The sequence below is a fragment of the Seriola dumerili genome, unplaced genomic scaffold (assembly GCF_002260705.1).
Source record: "Seriola dumerili isolate Sdu_G_001 unplaced genomic scaffold, Sdu_1.0 BDQW01000138.1, whole genome shotgun sequence".
NCBI classification, from domain to species: Eukaryota; Metazoa; Chordata; class Actinopteri; order Carangiformes; family Carangidae; genus Seriola; species Seriola dumerili.
The window spans coordinates 2,688,074-2,704,461 of record NW_019174393.1 but is presented as its reverse complement, the minus strand read 5'-3'; the positions used below and the strand labels follow the sequence as shown (position 1 = coordinate 2,704,461).

Below are 16,388 nucleotides of genomic sequence, written 5' to 3'. Positions count from 1 at the left end.
ACTTTGAACACTACTGGCGATAAATAAAAACAGTTCATGGTATTATTTTTTAAAAGCATCGTCAAATTACTTCTTGGACCTAAATTGTGTGCACAGCATTGTATTTTTCCTGCTATAGTGTCATTCAAAGGGAGTAAAATAAATGTTTGTCTTTTGGTGCACTTACACTCTACTGCCGCTAGGTGTCACTATTCTGCCCCCTATTGAATCAAATGACGTGCTAATCAAGCTTTATCAAATCCCAGTTGTTTAATTGTTGTTTTTTCTTTCATATGTATAACTGTGATACACATTCACACACAAGAAAAAACATGTAATAAAAGTAAAGCAAGTAAAAATCTGTGCTCTAGTGACTCGAGGAGCCGTGGTCAGGTTTGCGAAATAGATATCTTGTCTATACTGAGATTCCGTAGGCTTTCGTTCACATGGTTTTGTTTACTACGAAGTGGCGTGTGTGTATGTCAACAGCTAGCAGCTACACACCTATTTCGCCATTACAATATTTGTTGCTTTTAAACTTAAGTCGACGAAGACGTGTTTTAAAAAGCAGTTAGTTGTGTTATATCGCGCTTTCTACGCAAGGCTAACATTAGCTTTAGCGTCTCCGCCTCGACTTTGGAGAGCTGACGGTAGCTAAGCTAGCTATCAACACACGAGCTAAGAAGTTCCCCAAATGTTTAGGGTGACTCTGCGGTTTTATATAGGTTTTAAACGCGGTTTAATTTAGCCAGCAGTAGTAGCTATGCGGTCTTTAAACTATGCCCAGCGGGTCAGCTTGGATTTCACAGGGACTCTGTTTCCTCATGCGATCTGTCTGGGAGACGCGGACAACGACTCGGTAATTACACTAATTTCACTTTTTAATTCCAGGTTAATCTGTTCACAGCTCATGAAAATTTTCTCCCAACAGTCAGTAACACCCAGAGCTGCATTAATATTTCCTCTGAATTCGTGGTTGTTGAGCAGTGTATGCAAACAATGAAGAAAATATGTCGATTGAGTGAATGCAGATTTAAGAAAATGCATGGGAAAACTTTACACTGCAAGACTTTTGAGTGCTTCCTCTTTTTGATATTGTTTTTGCCTTCTTGCAAACACACCTGACACAACATTGAGGTGTGCATATGCTGCTTTACGGCTTCCCTTCCACAGTTTATCACTTATTTGGAAACCAGAAGAGAAATTAGATGTTGTCCAAAGCAATGTACAGATCAAAACCATGATTAACAACAATTTTCAGGTTATTTTTGCACAGTGCTTTAACAGCTGTAGTCGCAAGATACTATTCCTTTAACGAGATGTTTGTCTCCATTCATTGTAGTTGAACGAGCTGGTTGTAGGAGACACCAGTGGAAAGCTGCTTGTGTATAAGAATGATGACTGCAAACCCTGGATCACCAGGACCTGTGTGGGCATGGTCAGTACAGAAACAACATCACTGGGGTTAAAAGCTTGTGATTTCACACAGTGAGTTTGTTTCTCTTACTCATACAGTGTGTCTTGGTTTTCTAGCTCACCTGTGTTGCAATTGGAGACGTCTGCAACAAAGGAAAGGTAAGGAAGTGAAATTGTAAACGAGTGGCAGCACCATGTCACGGATCTACAGGTCGTTATGTTTCTAACATTGTTTTGTGTTTTCCTGTTTGTCAGAACCTGGTGGTAGCTGTGGGTGCAGAGGGCTGGTTCCACCTCTTTGACCTGACAGCCGCCACTGCAAACAAAGCAGATTCATCCAGTCAGCATGAATTCCTGTCCTCTGACGACCAGAAGCCTTTCTTCACCCAGCACATTCCCGCCAACACCAAAGTCATCCTCATCAGTGACATCGGTAAATGTTTAGCTCTGTGGTCACGTATGTGCATCCTGTGTATTGTGCTTTGGAGTCTTACTGCAGTGTGTGTGTGTGTGTGTGTGTGTGTGGCTGCAGAACCCGCTGGACGCTGTGAGCTGGTGGTGGGCTACACAGACCGGGTGGTGCGAGCTTTCCGTTGGGAGGAGCCGTCTGACGGCTCAGACCTGGGATCTGCTCAGCTGGTTCTGCTGAAGAAGTGGCTTCTGGAGGGGCAGGTAACACTAGCACCGTTAGAACTTTACAGAAGGTCCCTGGAGCTGAATTTTTATTTTCAACAAGCTGAATAACATTATTTAGCTTGCAGTGATCTAGATTTAATTATAACATTTATTATTACCAGTGGTATTCGTGGTTATCGCTTATCATCAGATTCCCATTTAACTCTTTGCATGAAAGCCAATAAGCATAATTCCCAAAATGCCAAACTATTCCTTTCCTGGATAACCACCTTTCCCCATAATAACATTATTCATTTGGCACTTTTCTTAACACAGACACAAAGTGCTGAGACATGAAACAACAGAGAGTAATACATTAATTCAATACAAAGAATAAAATGAGTTAAAATAGAAAAATATAATCCAGGAAATAAGGTTGATGCTGACTTTGTACATTTTACAGAAATATAATCTTACAGAAAAAAAAACATTATGAAAAGATAAATTCAGTTCAGTTGTTATTCAAGTGTCACACAGTTGAAACCTCAGAGTGTAATGATGTCGTCTGTGCTGCAGGTGGACAGTCTGTCAGTGAACCCAGGTCCAGAGGGTCTCCCAGAGCTGATGGTGTCTCAGCCGGGCTGCGGCTACGCCATCCTGCTGTGTTCCTGGACGCAGCAGGACTCCTCCGGCTCCGGAGAAGACGCCCCTGCCACCCCGGGGAGGTAGACCCTGTCGTGATACTCGTGTCGATTAAAGTGTCATTGGTTACATTGACTACAAGCTCTGATTTCTCTGCTCGCAGCGAGGGGCCCTCCAGAGACGTAGTTCTCCATCTGACCACTGGGCGGATACACAACAAGAATGTGTCCACTCATCTCATTGGCAGCATAAGCAAAGGTACCAAACAGTCAGCTGGTTTTCTTCTGCTGTACACCAAGTTAGTTATATCCTCTGAAGAAGGGATGTGACCATAAAACTAGATCTAAAAAATGTGGAGAATAAGTTTTGACACACAATCCCTGTTTTCCATCAGGTTCAAAAGAGGAATCTTCTAAATGTGGCCTCTTCGCTCTCTGCACTTTAGACGGTAAGTGCAGGAGTTTGTGACTGATTTCCTGATGTCGTATGCAAACGTTCGTTACTAACTTAGTAGGGAAATAAACACATAATACACGGGAAATGTTTTGCACCATTCGCTGACAGCCTCTCCCCTCGGGGTCCATGTCGTGCTGATGATGCAGGGCAACGGTCATCAAATCTGTCCAGTCCGCGAGTTACTTGTCCGTCTCTGTGACTTCATCTTTACTCTTCCTTAAAAATCCAGTGTGAACATGAACTGGAGCAGAACTTAACGCAGAGAAAGGTGTGATGTTTTTCCTTCTTCTGGAGCAGATGTTGAAGCAGCCTTATCTAATCAGTCAACGCGGGGTGTTTCTTTAACAAGGTAAAGGGTAAATTAGTGTGCGCCATATATCTTGAGCAATATAAGTGCCACAGGTGGAGTGGTGGACCCCGCGGCGTTGGTTTGGTGGCTGTTAGCTGATGGAGCAGATCTTCCTGGCAGCAGCAGATAACTGGCAAACAGCTCGCACAGCAGCTGGAGAGTCTATCAATATTTAAAGAAGAGGGGATCCAGTGGGATTATCATCGCTGCCAGCTTTACTTACACAATCTCTCTCATACCGACACCACGACGAGCCAACTGAGAGAAAACACATCATTTCACCACGAGGAGTTTTTAGAGTTATAACCACAAAGTAGTGGTAATAAGATATTACTACTACTATTACTGGCTGTATTTCAATTCTGTTCTGTTCAACATCATCATCATCTCAGGTGTTATTTTTCAAGAACAGCACAGTGTGAAAGTGTCAGCACTGATATTCTAAGTCTCACATTATTGGCACAAAGACGTGACTGAACTCGAGGTTAAACTCATTGTGTCGTGCTCTTATTGTCAGAATCTTATTGGTCTGTGGAAGAGATTTGTACTTTTTCATTTCTGCCGTTTCCCTTTTAATAAAAAGTCGGACACAAGTTATTTTCTTTGTGAAATGAGTGAAAAGCAAATTTCTCACAATATTTCTCAGGAAGCAAATTTGAACAGATCTGGAGTATTTACTGATTTATTCTTTATTTTCAATAGCAGTTAGTTTTTTTGAACAGTCAGCACTGTCCTTTAATATTGTTTTCACATCTGTCTTTGTCTTCACATGTTTAAGGGACCCTGAAGTTGATGGACAGCTCAGAGCAGCTGCTGTGGTCAGTGCAGGTGGATCACCAGCTCTTCGCCCTGCAGAAGCTCGACGTCACTGTGAGTCTGCAACATCACCTTTGTTTTTATTATCAATTTATTGGTTGTTCTTTTTTTTTCCACTTAATCAACAAATTTAGTTTTCATTTAAAAATAATCAAATGTTATTTAAAAAGTACCTTTCAAAATAAAGTTACAAAGTGCTTAAAACTTTAAACACAGCAACATTAAAGTTAAATAACATCAGGCACATAAAAGTACAGAGAATAAAAGTAGAAGAAAATATCCAATAATTAAATAATAGAGAAAGATAAAATAAACAAAACAGATTTTTAAAGATCTTCCAGGGCACAGCGCTGAAGCCTTGGCTAATCCCAACGCCTGCTCCTCAATCAGCCTGTAAAATACACAAAACTCAACAAGAAAATACAAGTAACACAGTAACAAAAAACAAAAAACACTCAGTGATACAGGAAAATGACCAGATACATCTTGGATAGAAGAAACCTCTGTGTGTATGCACCAAACCCGCCCCGACACCGAGCATGTACATGTGTGTCGGCCTCCAGGGTGACGGCAGAGAGGAGGTGGTCGCTTGCGCCTGGGACGGTCAAACCTACATCATCGACCACAATCGGACGGTAGTGCGGTTCCAGTTCGATGAGAACGTCAACGCTTTCTGTGCCGGTGAGACGCCTCATGTTTCTCATTCTTGGCCCCAGATGATCTGAATTTATCAGATTAGATTTAATAGTGCACGCTTCCCTTTTTTTGCATCATGGATAATTTTGTTATTGACAATGACAGTACAGATTTAAAGGCGAGTTAGCTAATCATGTAGATTCAGGCACAGGTGGGACTCGGACAGATAAGCCTGGATAGGAGTTAGAAAATGATGGAGAACAGGGAGAGAAAAGAGAGGCATCAAAAACAAAACTAGAAACTGAAGCTTCACTCTCTCGTCACAGAGAGTGATGAGGGAAACTGCAGCATAGATTTCCAAATTCAAGACTATTACCACGAAAATAGCCTTTAAATTTATATCATTATTATTCAGCTTTCTTTTTTTTTTTTTTGCCCAATCATCCTGAATCCTCATGGCCCTGCAGCAAATGTTCAGAGGCCTGTCACCTCTCTGGGTTTGGCTTGAATTTCTAACATGACGCCACTAGGTGGCAACATTGAGCTGCAGATTCACTCTTGTCTTTTTTTTTTTTTGCTCTTCCTCCTCTGTCCTTTCACATCTCTCTGCAGGGTTTGAACAGGCCACAGTTTATCTGAGAGAGCTAATGTGACATGTGCAGTAGTAAGTGGATTAAAGAGACAAGAGACCTTGATATTCCCCATTCCACTGAGTCGTGTTTTGTCGCACCCAGAGAGTGTTATGTGTATGAAAACAGTCCACCCCTCCAATCTGCTCCCTGTCTGCTCTGTGCGATCATTAGAACAGATTAGACTGGTTTCTCTGTTTGTGCAGAAGCTGGATTTAGCACAGAGACACACACTAGTAGCCATGCAGCAGAGGATTGCTGCTGTTGGGTTCATATACCGGGCCTGATCATGGCACTGGCTGCCACATACTGAGTAAAAACTGTGTGTTATATACATAATTCCAGGGTTATTTATGTGTTTGCGTGTGCGGTTGCAGGTCAGTACACATGTAAGGAGGGTAAAAACACCCCCTGCCTCGTGTACGTGAGCTTCAACAACAAGATCCACATCTACTGGAAGGTGCAGCTGGAGCGCATGGAGTCCACGAACATGCTGCGGGTCCTGGAGGAGAAACCCGAGTTTAAAAACCACCTGAAGGCGCTGGGAGTCGGTGAGTACACCAGACACGCAGTCATTAATTAGGAAGCTGATTCAGTCCCCCCCCCCCCCCCCCCCCCCAATTAAATTCACACCGACGTCTCCTCTGTTTGTTGTTGTAATTGGACGAGAGGACGACTGCGACTGTTTTGAAGTCAACTCGTCTGCCATTTAGCTGCGACACTCGGACCCGAATATTAATGACGAGGGGAGAGGAAAATGATGACACGACAGACTTCACTAACGAGATCCTGCTTGCTGGCGACTTTTTAAAAGGGCTTCGTGCAGGAGTCACAGGCACAAACAGAATTGTTGATAAGTGGAACAGACAAGTGATTGAGGAGAACCCGTCACCATTTCTTCTTCTGTTTAAAAACAACAAACAGAATTCACAAATTCTGGTGACTGTGTTTATAGTGCAGCCAAACAAACTCGCACAACTGCACTTGCGATATGATTGCGCGCTGCATATACTCCTGCTTGTTTCTATTACTGACGATGCATTTCCTGCAGCTGCTTCACAATAAAAGACTCCCTGTGTTTTCGTTAGTTGGACGCTTTTAATGTAAAGCAGCAGCAACTGTCAGCAGTGACGTAATGCAACTCTGACACGTCCTTACGCTGCAGTCAGACAGAAACCTACTGGGCAAAGTTTACTTTAGTGGTTTGGTGAGAAGCAGCCCAGACAGGAAGGAGCGTGCCTCGGGTTGTGTGTGTGTGTATATAAATATATATATATATATAAACAGCAGTGCACAAAGTTGTGAATCAGTGTTATCAATCACTTCATTGTCATTAGTCGCATCGTGTCTGCTGCCTGAATGAGAGGTCAAACATGGCGTCATGTTTTCTTTATCAACCTGTTGTCCTAAAGTAGGCAGCCTGAATTCAGTGCAAGAAATGGCAGAAAAATATAAAACATATAAAGAGGGGATAAAATACATTGAATATTAATGCTGTTGCTGGAAAAATAACAGGGTTTGATATATTTAAAATCTAAAAGACGGCAACATGTGCACGTACAGGAAGAGGCCAGTGAGGGAATTGATTCAGAGAGCCTCTAATCCAATGCTTTTCTCTCTGCTTCCAAATGTATATAAATCCACGGCAGGTCAGTGAACAGTGAAGCTGTGATCCACAAACACACAGACCGCTGAAGCCAAGGATGCCGCTCTCTGACTCTTTGCTTCGTTTCTGAAATTTGTGCCTCTGCAGTTCAGGCACTTTCCCAACACAATGATTAACCAAGTCAATAACTTGGGTTAATGATTGTAAATGCGCACAATGGTTATTTATTTCCTGTTAATTTCCTTTGTTAATGTCCCTTTTGTGGTAGAAGATTAATCTCTCCTCCGTCCTCGTGTGTTCTCAGTCTCTATGCGTGTTGGATATAAAATGTTTTCACAAGAGAGGGAAAGGCTGATTAAATTACAAATTAGCCCGCGCTTTTCGGTCTGCATGGATGACCAGCGAGTCGACCTCCTCATGTCAGGAAGGCGCTGTGAAATGAGTGGAAGCCTATTTAGTAAGAAAAAGATGTTCACAAACAGGATTTGCTGGAGCATTGTAATCGCAGATGAAAATGCAAGTTCCAGCTGATTTTTTTTTTTTTTTTTTTTTGGAAGCTTGTTGGTGGGTGTTAGCGTAGCTTCCTGCTGCCTGTGTTAATAATTCAACCTCTGGGCCTGTTGTGTTTCTTTCGACGATGATTTCACAGGCGTGTTACCCAACCCGCTGTGGAAAATGTCTGATGTAGCAGCCTAGGGACAAGGAAAGAGAGAGAGAGGAGAGGAGACATCCGAGGACAAATAATAGTGTAAAAATATGTTTGATATGTAGAGTGTGTGTGTGTGTGTGTGTGTGTGTGTGTGGGAGAGGATATTTGGCTTTGTGTCAAATCTCTGTCTACCATTCAGGCGACCAAATTGCTGTCAAAAAATAGCTTGAGGTTCATTAAAACAAACGGAAAGCGAACAATAAAAGTCACGGGAAACGAGGGTGGAAAGTCCTACTGTAGGTGTTAGCTGTGTTTTGCTGCCTCGCCCTGACCTCCCTGAAATGTCAGCAGCCGCTCTCAGCCTCTTCCCCGCTGTTCATTCGCCTTAATAACCGCCCTTTAGCCAAAGGGGTGATTACGAAGAGTCTTGTCAGTTCTCCATCGCAACGTGAGAAGGTTTCTAAATATGGACAGCTCCTTCTACGTGCTCGTTGCCTTTCAGTTATTCGTGATTGAGGAAGTTCAGTCATCTGCTAGTTTTTCGACTTTGAGAAAATGAGCGTGTCAGAGATAGTGCTGAGCAGAGCCAGGTAAGCAATGTTTTCTTACGCCGGAGGTAAGAAGTGCAGCAGGTCCTGTAGGCAATGACTGACCACAACATTAGTCTTCTGTGCCTACAAAAGTAGATGTTTAGCCAGGGAATGAGATGCACTGTGGATCCACTCTAATATATTAATGCTGGTAGTTTCCTCAGTTAATCTGCAGCTGCTTCACAGTGAATGTTTCCAGTCATACATGAGGCCTAATCCATGAGACAACCACTGTCTCTTTTGACAACATTAATAATAATAATAATGGTAATAATGATGATAAACTTTATTTGTATTGCACCTTGTAGCGCAAAGTGCTTTACAACAAAGAAATTAAGAAGTGCTACATAAGATGAACATAAAAACGTGAAAAGCATTGAAGTAAAATGAAAAACATGAATGTAAAATGAGATGGAATAATAATAGAATAATAAATAAAACAATAAATCATTAAAATAGAATAATTTTTTACATAGAAAGACACCAAAGACAGAACATTGTCACCCTGTATAATATTAAAGGTGCTCCATCTTGTAAACATTCAGTGTTAATCACTAAAACACTTTGTGTATTCCTGTGGTTTAACAGATGTGCTGAATACATTTTCTCCTTCATGAAACATTTGGAAAGATGTTTATTTTTTTAATTTCTTGAAACCTGACTTGTTGACATCCATGCTAACCACCTAGCTAGTCTCCATCTTCTCTGCCTTTGCTGGCGCTTTGCTGCATCTGTTGGTGCTTTACTGCCAACTGTCGGTCACTGTGGAAACATTGGCACACGTGTGTGTCACGTCATGTGTGTGCATTTGTCCTCGTGCATATGGCGTTATGCGTAAGAACAATTTGTCGACCCACTGGTAAAAACAAGGCTTCATAGTGTAACTGGTGATTAAAACCCCCACAGGGTGTCTAACATTTCACTTCTTTTGTTATTCAAAGTCAGATGCAGCTGAAACATTTCCAAGATGAAATGCATGAAAGAAGAAGGTGCTACTGGTTTTTAACTGTGAAGCAGCTGCTGCACGTGTTCAGCTTGTATTAAAATTAGATTCACATCGCAAGAGAGGTAACGACTTCACTATGGATGTGTCGAGTGATGCAAATGCAAAAAAAAAAAAAAAAAGGGTGAAAATCAATCCATTAAGTAAAGAGCAGGACTGAAGGCGGGAAATAAACGTCTGGTTCTGCAGGAGCTTTAAACTGCTGAGTGATGAAGGGAGTGATGTCTTCCTGTCTCCTGCACATTAGCAACGTATGGGTCAGTCAGTTGATCACGGTACAGTACAGCACGGGTGAAGGTGGGCAGTGTCGCCTGTTAGCATGCTAACATTAGCAACTGACACAAAGCACAGCTGAGGCTCATGAAAATGTGGCCTTTGCAGTTATTTTGGACAAATTGAAACTTTGACCCGATGAAAGCACGAGAGGAAAAGTTAAGGGATCAGAGTTGCTACAGTTCATCCTGAGGGGAGCATGAATGTCTGCACCAAATTTCATCATCTGGGGACAATAAATGTCTGCAGAAAAATTCCTGAAAAAGTTGTTGAGACATTTTGATCCCTAGAGCAGCTAGCATGGCTACAGAGAAAAAGGTAAGAAGAACATTTGTGAGTGTTCACCTTGCACTTATATTTGGATATTTTCTGGCTGCCTAACTGTAAAGAAAAGCCCTTATAATCTTTATCTGGTCACACACTGAGTGTCCCGTGTCAATGGTCATTGTCACATTTCATGTTTTCCCTCCACAGACGCAGAGGACACGGCGGCAGTGAGAGCGCTGGTGGCAAACATCCTCTATAAGGATTCACAGACGTAGCACAGTGACACATCAACACATTGCCGTCTCTGCTTTCCTCCCTGACTGTAAATACTCTGTTAATAAACACTGACTGTCCGTCTCCCGTGCAGCCCGTCTTGTTATTTGTGCTCCCTGCAGAAAGACGCGTCAGGTTCAGGTTTCGGATCTGCTCGCCGCTGGCTGTAATCACAGATGTACACACCGCCTCTTGTCGTTGGTATTCTGCCTACCCAGGTTTCTTTACACAAAGCTGAGAGAGGATGAAAATAAGAACAGACACAATGCAGGAGGAACTCGATGCAGTTTAACCTGCTGTTTTCACCGGCGAATGTGTAAATCTTTCGAGCGGCGGAGGCATTATTCTGCTGTCAGTCATCGCTGACAAACTGATGAAAAGAGCTCTCCCATTGGTGCCTTTTCCCTTTTCAGGCCGTGCAGTCTCTTTCTAGTGTATCTAGTGCATCATCTTGAAGATATAAAGCGCCAAAGATATTACATAATGCAACATTTTGTTGCATAATGAGGTTTGCGCGGCAGTATTGTTTGTGAGCCGAGCAGCAGAGCGCCCGCAGGGTGTGACGGTCGGAGGCACTGGGGTGGGGGGGGGGGGGGAATCGCCCACTGCTCCCAATAGGAGGATCTTATAACCACCTTTGCAGACTGCCTCTCTTTTTCTCATGCAATATAAACGAGTTACGTTGGTGTTTGTGTCTGTGTGAGCGAGGGTGTTGGTGTGTCTAAGAGTAAGCCAGGCTCAGGTGTCCCGGCAGGCCACAGCCTCTCATCTCCCCTGTGTTTCTGCCCTTTAGAGACGTGCATCCTAGAGGACCGAGCGCCTGAGAGCAGAGCTTTGGTCGTGTTTCCTTTTGCCTTCACTCGACTTAAAAGTGAAATCCTCCTCATCACAATTTAACTGTTAAGTAATAGTTATTGTCAGTGTATTTATTTAAAGGTGTCCTATGAAGGTGTGGTTTTGTAATTCTCACAAATTAGCTTGTGAAATCCAGATACAACAAATGGTCGAAAGTACCTTTCATGGCCTCTCATATATTGCCATTCCCATGTGTGGTAGCTAAACAAAACCAAAATGGGCATTAATCTGCTGCTGTAACAGCCTCCAACTAGATTTCTGGAGCTGGCTGCAGGGATTTGCCCCCATTCAACCACAAAGTTCAACATTTCATTTATACTTTATTTACTCAGCAAGTCATACTGAGATCGATATCTCATTTACAAGTGCGACCTGAGTACATAAAATAAATATTAGTAGCAGAGACGCAGAATTTGAATGATTTAAATATACATTCGTATAGACTGTGATATGAATAACATGTTGGGCGTAAGGCCTGGCTTGTGTTTGTGTTCCAGTTCATCCCTGAAGGTGTTGCTTGGGGTTGAGGTCAGTGTCTCTGTGCAGGATAGTCAAGTTCTTCCACACCAGACTGAAAAACCATTTCTTTATGGACCAGGCTTCGTGCACTTTCGGGCACTGTCAATGTCGAAACAGGAAATTGCTGCCACAAAGTTGGAAGCACATTATTGTCTAATATATCAGTGTTTGCTACAGCATTGAAAAACCAAGGCTGACATGTTTTGTTTTCCTTGTCGTTACCTGAATTGTTTGTATCGGTGTTTGGTCAAACACAAATTATTAGATAGTATCTGTATGTCAGTTGTTTTAAATACCGACTGATCTCCCTCTGTTAATCTCCATCTCATGTTTTTTGATTGCTATCGTTTTAATACGGATATTCAATTAGGGCTAATGACGTTTGGCCCGTTTAACCTCATCAGTCATGAAAAGGTCAAGCGTCCCAGATATTTTTGTAGGTTACATTGCGATTCATAATGATCATGATAATTGAGTGTGCTCATGTCAAGCAGTTGTTTACATCGGAGGATGAGTCATGATTAGGTTAACCTCAGAAGGTATTGTAATCACAGCAATTCCACTTATATCACAAAATCAACACATCCTCTGTCCAGCTGCAGTTTGTCCTTATAAGTGGGGAGCATTCCCGAGCGGTGAGATCACACCGATTCATCTTATTATGACCATTAATGGTCAAACAGGAGCAGGCCGACATGTTGCGTTGTTGTTCTTATGGCTCCTACCTCGTCCACGTGGATTTCAGTCGATTAGTTTGGGCTCTGCGGTGTTAAAATCAGCCGTTCGTCTCCTGTTTCCAGTCTGATTTCCCACAGGAAATGTCAGCCTGTTTAGTATGCAAAGTCCTGCCTGGTTTCCAGGGATGGATCCTGTGTGACTGTGACTTTTGCTCCGATGTTTTCCCAGGCAGGCCAGACATAAAACAGGGATCGGACATGTGACCCTGGGACATGACCACACAGGGGTAATGACCTTGTCGTGATCTTACTGACCTTATATTCAACTCTTCTGGCCACGTCGCTTCTTCTATTTTCTACAACTGAAGCCCAAATTTCCCTTTTTTAGCAGCAAAACCATCATCTGGAAGTCGGCCCACAATGGATATCCCCTCTGGAGAGTTTGTTGTTATCCATGTAGGATTTTTGTATTTACTTCTCTAAGGAGTTAAGAAAAAGGTCGCCGTGGTACTAGAACATATTTCATGGAGGAAAATGACATACAGCCTCCATTACTGTGGATCCTATTCTTGGGTCTTGAGCTCTGGGGCTCATTTCAGTTACTTGTGGAGTAAATGTCAGAGTCTAGATTTCAAAAATAATTTTATTATTGCCTTTTGAAACTACACAGGAGTGGCTGCTTTAAATAGAAGCTTTGTGGATATCACCAGCAGGCCTCAGTGAGGAGACCAGAGCCTGAATATTATGTGGTAGCTGTTGGAATATAATCCTTTTTTTGATATACATTCTTAGCATATTTGTTATATAGTTTTTATTACGTTTTTCTTATAGTTTTCTGTTCATTTTTTATATTGCATATTTTATACTTATATTTTATTATTTAAATTTTCTTTTCAGACAGATTCATTTTTTCTTTTAGTTTTATTTTATTTTGTATTAATTATTTTTCAATTTTCAATTTAATTTAATTTTTTTAATTGACATTGATATTTATTGATAATCAAATTAAATAAAACATTTTCATATGTATTTTATGTTTTACTTTATTATATTTTTTGTTCATTATTTTTCAATTTTATTCATATATTTTTTTAATTTTGAGAATGAATTCTTTATTTATAATCATCTGAAATAAAACACTTCCACCCAGGCTTAGGGAAAATAAGCGATCATATGCGGCTAAAAAGATCAATTTCTGACATTTACTGAGAGCTTTGTTTATGAGGCCACAACCTGAAAAGGTTGAGATGTCTACACCACAGCTTTAATGTCTATAAAAGACCACTGCCATGAGACATGTTAGTGAGTAATAAACCTGTCATGAGGACCCCGTTTACACAACGTGACAACATGCGACCACACTCGCTTGAGGCTGACCACCAGATACTCTCCGGTGAATGGATGCTGGGGCCGTGCTTGGTATCAGATACATAAGCATTCATTTTAGGCAGCGTGAAAAACCTTTAATGGACTGAATATAGAGGGAATTATAATGATTTGATCCAACTTTAAAGGGGCTTTTCAACTTCTTTTTCAAAGTCTTGAAAGCTTAATCTTCTAAAAAGAAATGTAGCTGCTCAAAATGAAGAAAATCCCCTCGGTGAGCTGAACATGAACTGACAGGCCACCCCTTCCTAAAGCGCACACACACACACACGCGCTGCATCCTCCCATCCTCCACTACCTCCAGTGTCAGGCCACAGTGTAGCCGGGCAGTTGCTGTCAGATCTGGAGACATATACAACTGTTGGCGCTCAGACAATCTGTCGTCATGGCGTCCATGTGAGAAAGTAAAAACACCCACAAGTCGGTGGAAGAAAAGCCGGTCGTGGTTCTGCTGTCGCTGTTCCCGCGAGGTCCTCTCTGCTGCTGGAGGACCTAATGACACCATCGCTCCGACTGCCTACACATTTTGTTGGTTAAAAATAGATCTCACATTAGGTTGTTAGCACTGTGATCATCTGCTGTCAGGCTTCATCATAGCTCTCAAAAACAGTAGGAGTACAGGGCTAGGGAACGGTTAGTCCACTGCTTTTCAATTTTTAGACGAATCAGTTCATCAGAAATATCTGAAAATGTTGAAGAACGTGGATTATATTCTCCTATTCTCTCTATATTCTTTCTTGTTTTGTTTGACCAACGGCCCAAATTTAGCAAATTTTCATTTTACAATGAGCTGATAAATGACTGTTTGGCATTTTTACTTGATAAATAAAAATTCTAACTTCTGTTCTTCACATTTTATGTCGCTAAAGTTTCTTTATTTAAAACTGATGCATCAACCAGTTCGGTGTATTTTTGCTACATGAAATCTTTATTCCAGAAGCTAGAGTAAGTACATGTTTTTTGCGTCAGTATTAGTACCGTGATATTGCCATTCATATAACTTCATCCTCATCCATCTAAAGTCTTTTTCCCTGAATATTAAACCCAAATTTCATTTCGGAGAAATCTCTGCAGCCATTGTGTTTGATCGCATAAAATCCGCGGTGAACCAGGCTGAGACGGCTCGTGATCCATTCACTCGCAGAGTTTGCACGTCTCATACACCTTGAATACAATGCTGATGAATCATAAATGCCAGAAATGGCTGTTTTTGCTTGATTACATGAGGATAATTATGCGCGGGGCCTTTTGAAAGAACATGAATCAGGGATTTTTTTTTTTCAGTTAAAGCTCATCTTCAGACCTCATAACGCTGCAGGAGGTGCGAGAGATGACAAGAACACCTGAGAGTCTTAATGCAACAAATCCTGTTTGTGAGGCTCAAGAGTGTTTGAGCTTGTGTTCAGAGCAGGAGAGTTACAGTATAATATGTATGATATTTTTTTTATTTTTACTACATTGTGATCCCTTATTTTCCTCTCTTACACTTCTGTGGTGAGGGGTTTGTTGGGTTTAGGCACAAAAACAACCTGTTTCGTATTCAGTTACTACTTTTGTGAAGGTTAGGGGACATTAGTTGTCATGGTTACATTAAACCATTGTCGTAATCACAGTTCTACTTAGATGTGTTTCAGCATTTGAGTCTTTTCATGGAGCATTTCAGACTGTTCATGTTGCCCATGTGGAGGTGTAAATATATATTTATTATTACTATATAATATTATTTTTTATTTTTCCCAGCAGCAGAAAAGAATCCGGTCCTTCAATCCACATTTTAAAGAAGGGGGTTTGTCTAGTTTCTAAGTATTACTCGCTGACCCAGACGCTTTTCTTTAAAAGTCAGATTCGTTGACATTCAGTGGTAAATTTTCCAATATAGCAGTGAATAGATCAAAAATAGAACCTAATGTCAACTGATGGCAGGAAACGGGGAACAAACAGCAGTCTCGCATGTCAAAGTCTGATATCTTGTTCACCCATCCATCCCCCCTGGCCTGCTGCCGTTGTGGACTTTGTGGCTTTATAATAGCGTTTCACTGCATCTGTCTTTGCTCGACAAGAGACCAGAGGTTTTTATAACTTTAGTGTAAAAAAAAAAATGTTGTTTCTGGGGCACTGATGCTCTCGTTTTCCTTGGTAGAAGTCTCTTTTATCTCAATGACTGTTTGAGACCAAAAGAGGTAAACATGTTGAATATTTTACGAAGACGCAAATATTAGAGAAAAGACAGAATTGGGAACGCAAAGCTTTGTTTTGTTTTCCTTCTTTGCAACCCGATCAATAATCTCACCACCCCTACAATGTGTCTTGTGATCCGTTGGAGGAGTCCCACCCTTTATTGGGAACCCGTGACCTAGCTATCAAACTGTTTATAAAGTAGTTCAAATGAACTCCAACTCCACCAGCTACAACAGTCAAAGTATAAGTTCAAATATAATAATATGTCATGACAGAGGCTTTTAACTTTTACTAGAATTTGCTGATAATACTTCCCACACTTTAGCCTTTGCCCTTAGTCCTGGTGGCACAGTGGGCGGTGGGTGGGGTAAAGTGGATCTGATCCTGACTGACAGACAGCTGGACCCCCATCCTCAAAACAAGGGGGGGGGGGGTTGACATGAGCTCCATCACGTTCCATCAACAGCTCCAAGCCACTGAGGGGACTGACACCACTGATTAACAGCACCCAATTTTGCCTGCGTCAGGCTTAATTCTGCAGCGTTTCATCATCCCCTCATGCTTGCTGGGGGAT

General features: G+C 41.7%; 1 protein-coding gene across 1 annotated transcript; it reads left to right on the top strand.

The window, feature by feature from the left end:
• The first annotated feature begins 434 nt into the window (after nt 1-434).
• On the top strand, nt 435-10,278 carry itfg2 (integrin alpha FG-GAP repeat containing 2). Its single transcript, XM_022749625.1, has 12 exons — nt 435-838; nt 1,322-1,417; nt 1,513-1,554; nt 1,651-1,828; nt 1,928-2,067; nt 2,587-2,735; nt 2,816-2,910; nt 3,047-3,100; nt 4,236-4,327; nt 4,837-4,954; nt 5,916-6,089; nt 10,134-10,278. The coding sequence occupies exons 1-12, from the start codon at nt 743-745 to the stop codon at nt 10,199-10,201; spliced, it is 1,302 nt and encodes a 433-aa protein (XP_022605346.1). The 5' UTR covers nt 435-742; the 3' UTR covers nt 10,202-10,278.
• The last annotated feature ends 6,110 nt before the right edge of the window (nt 10,279-16,388 follow it).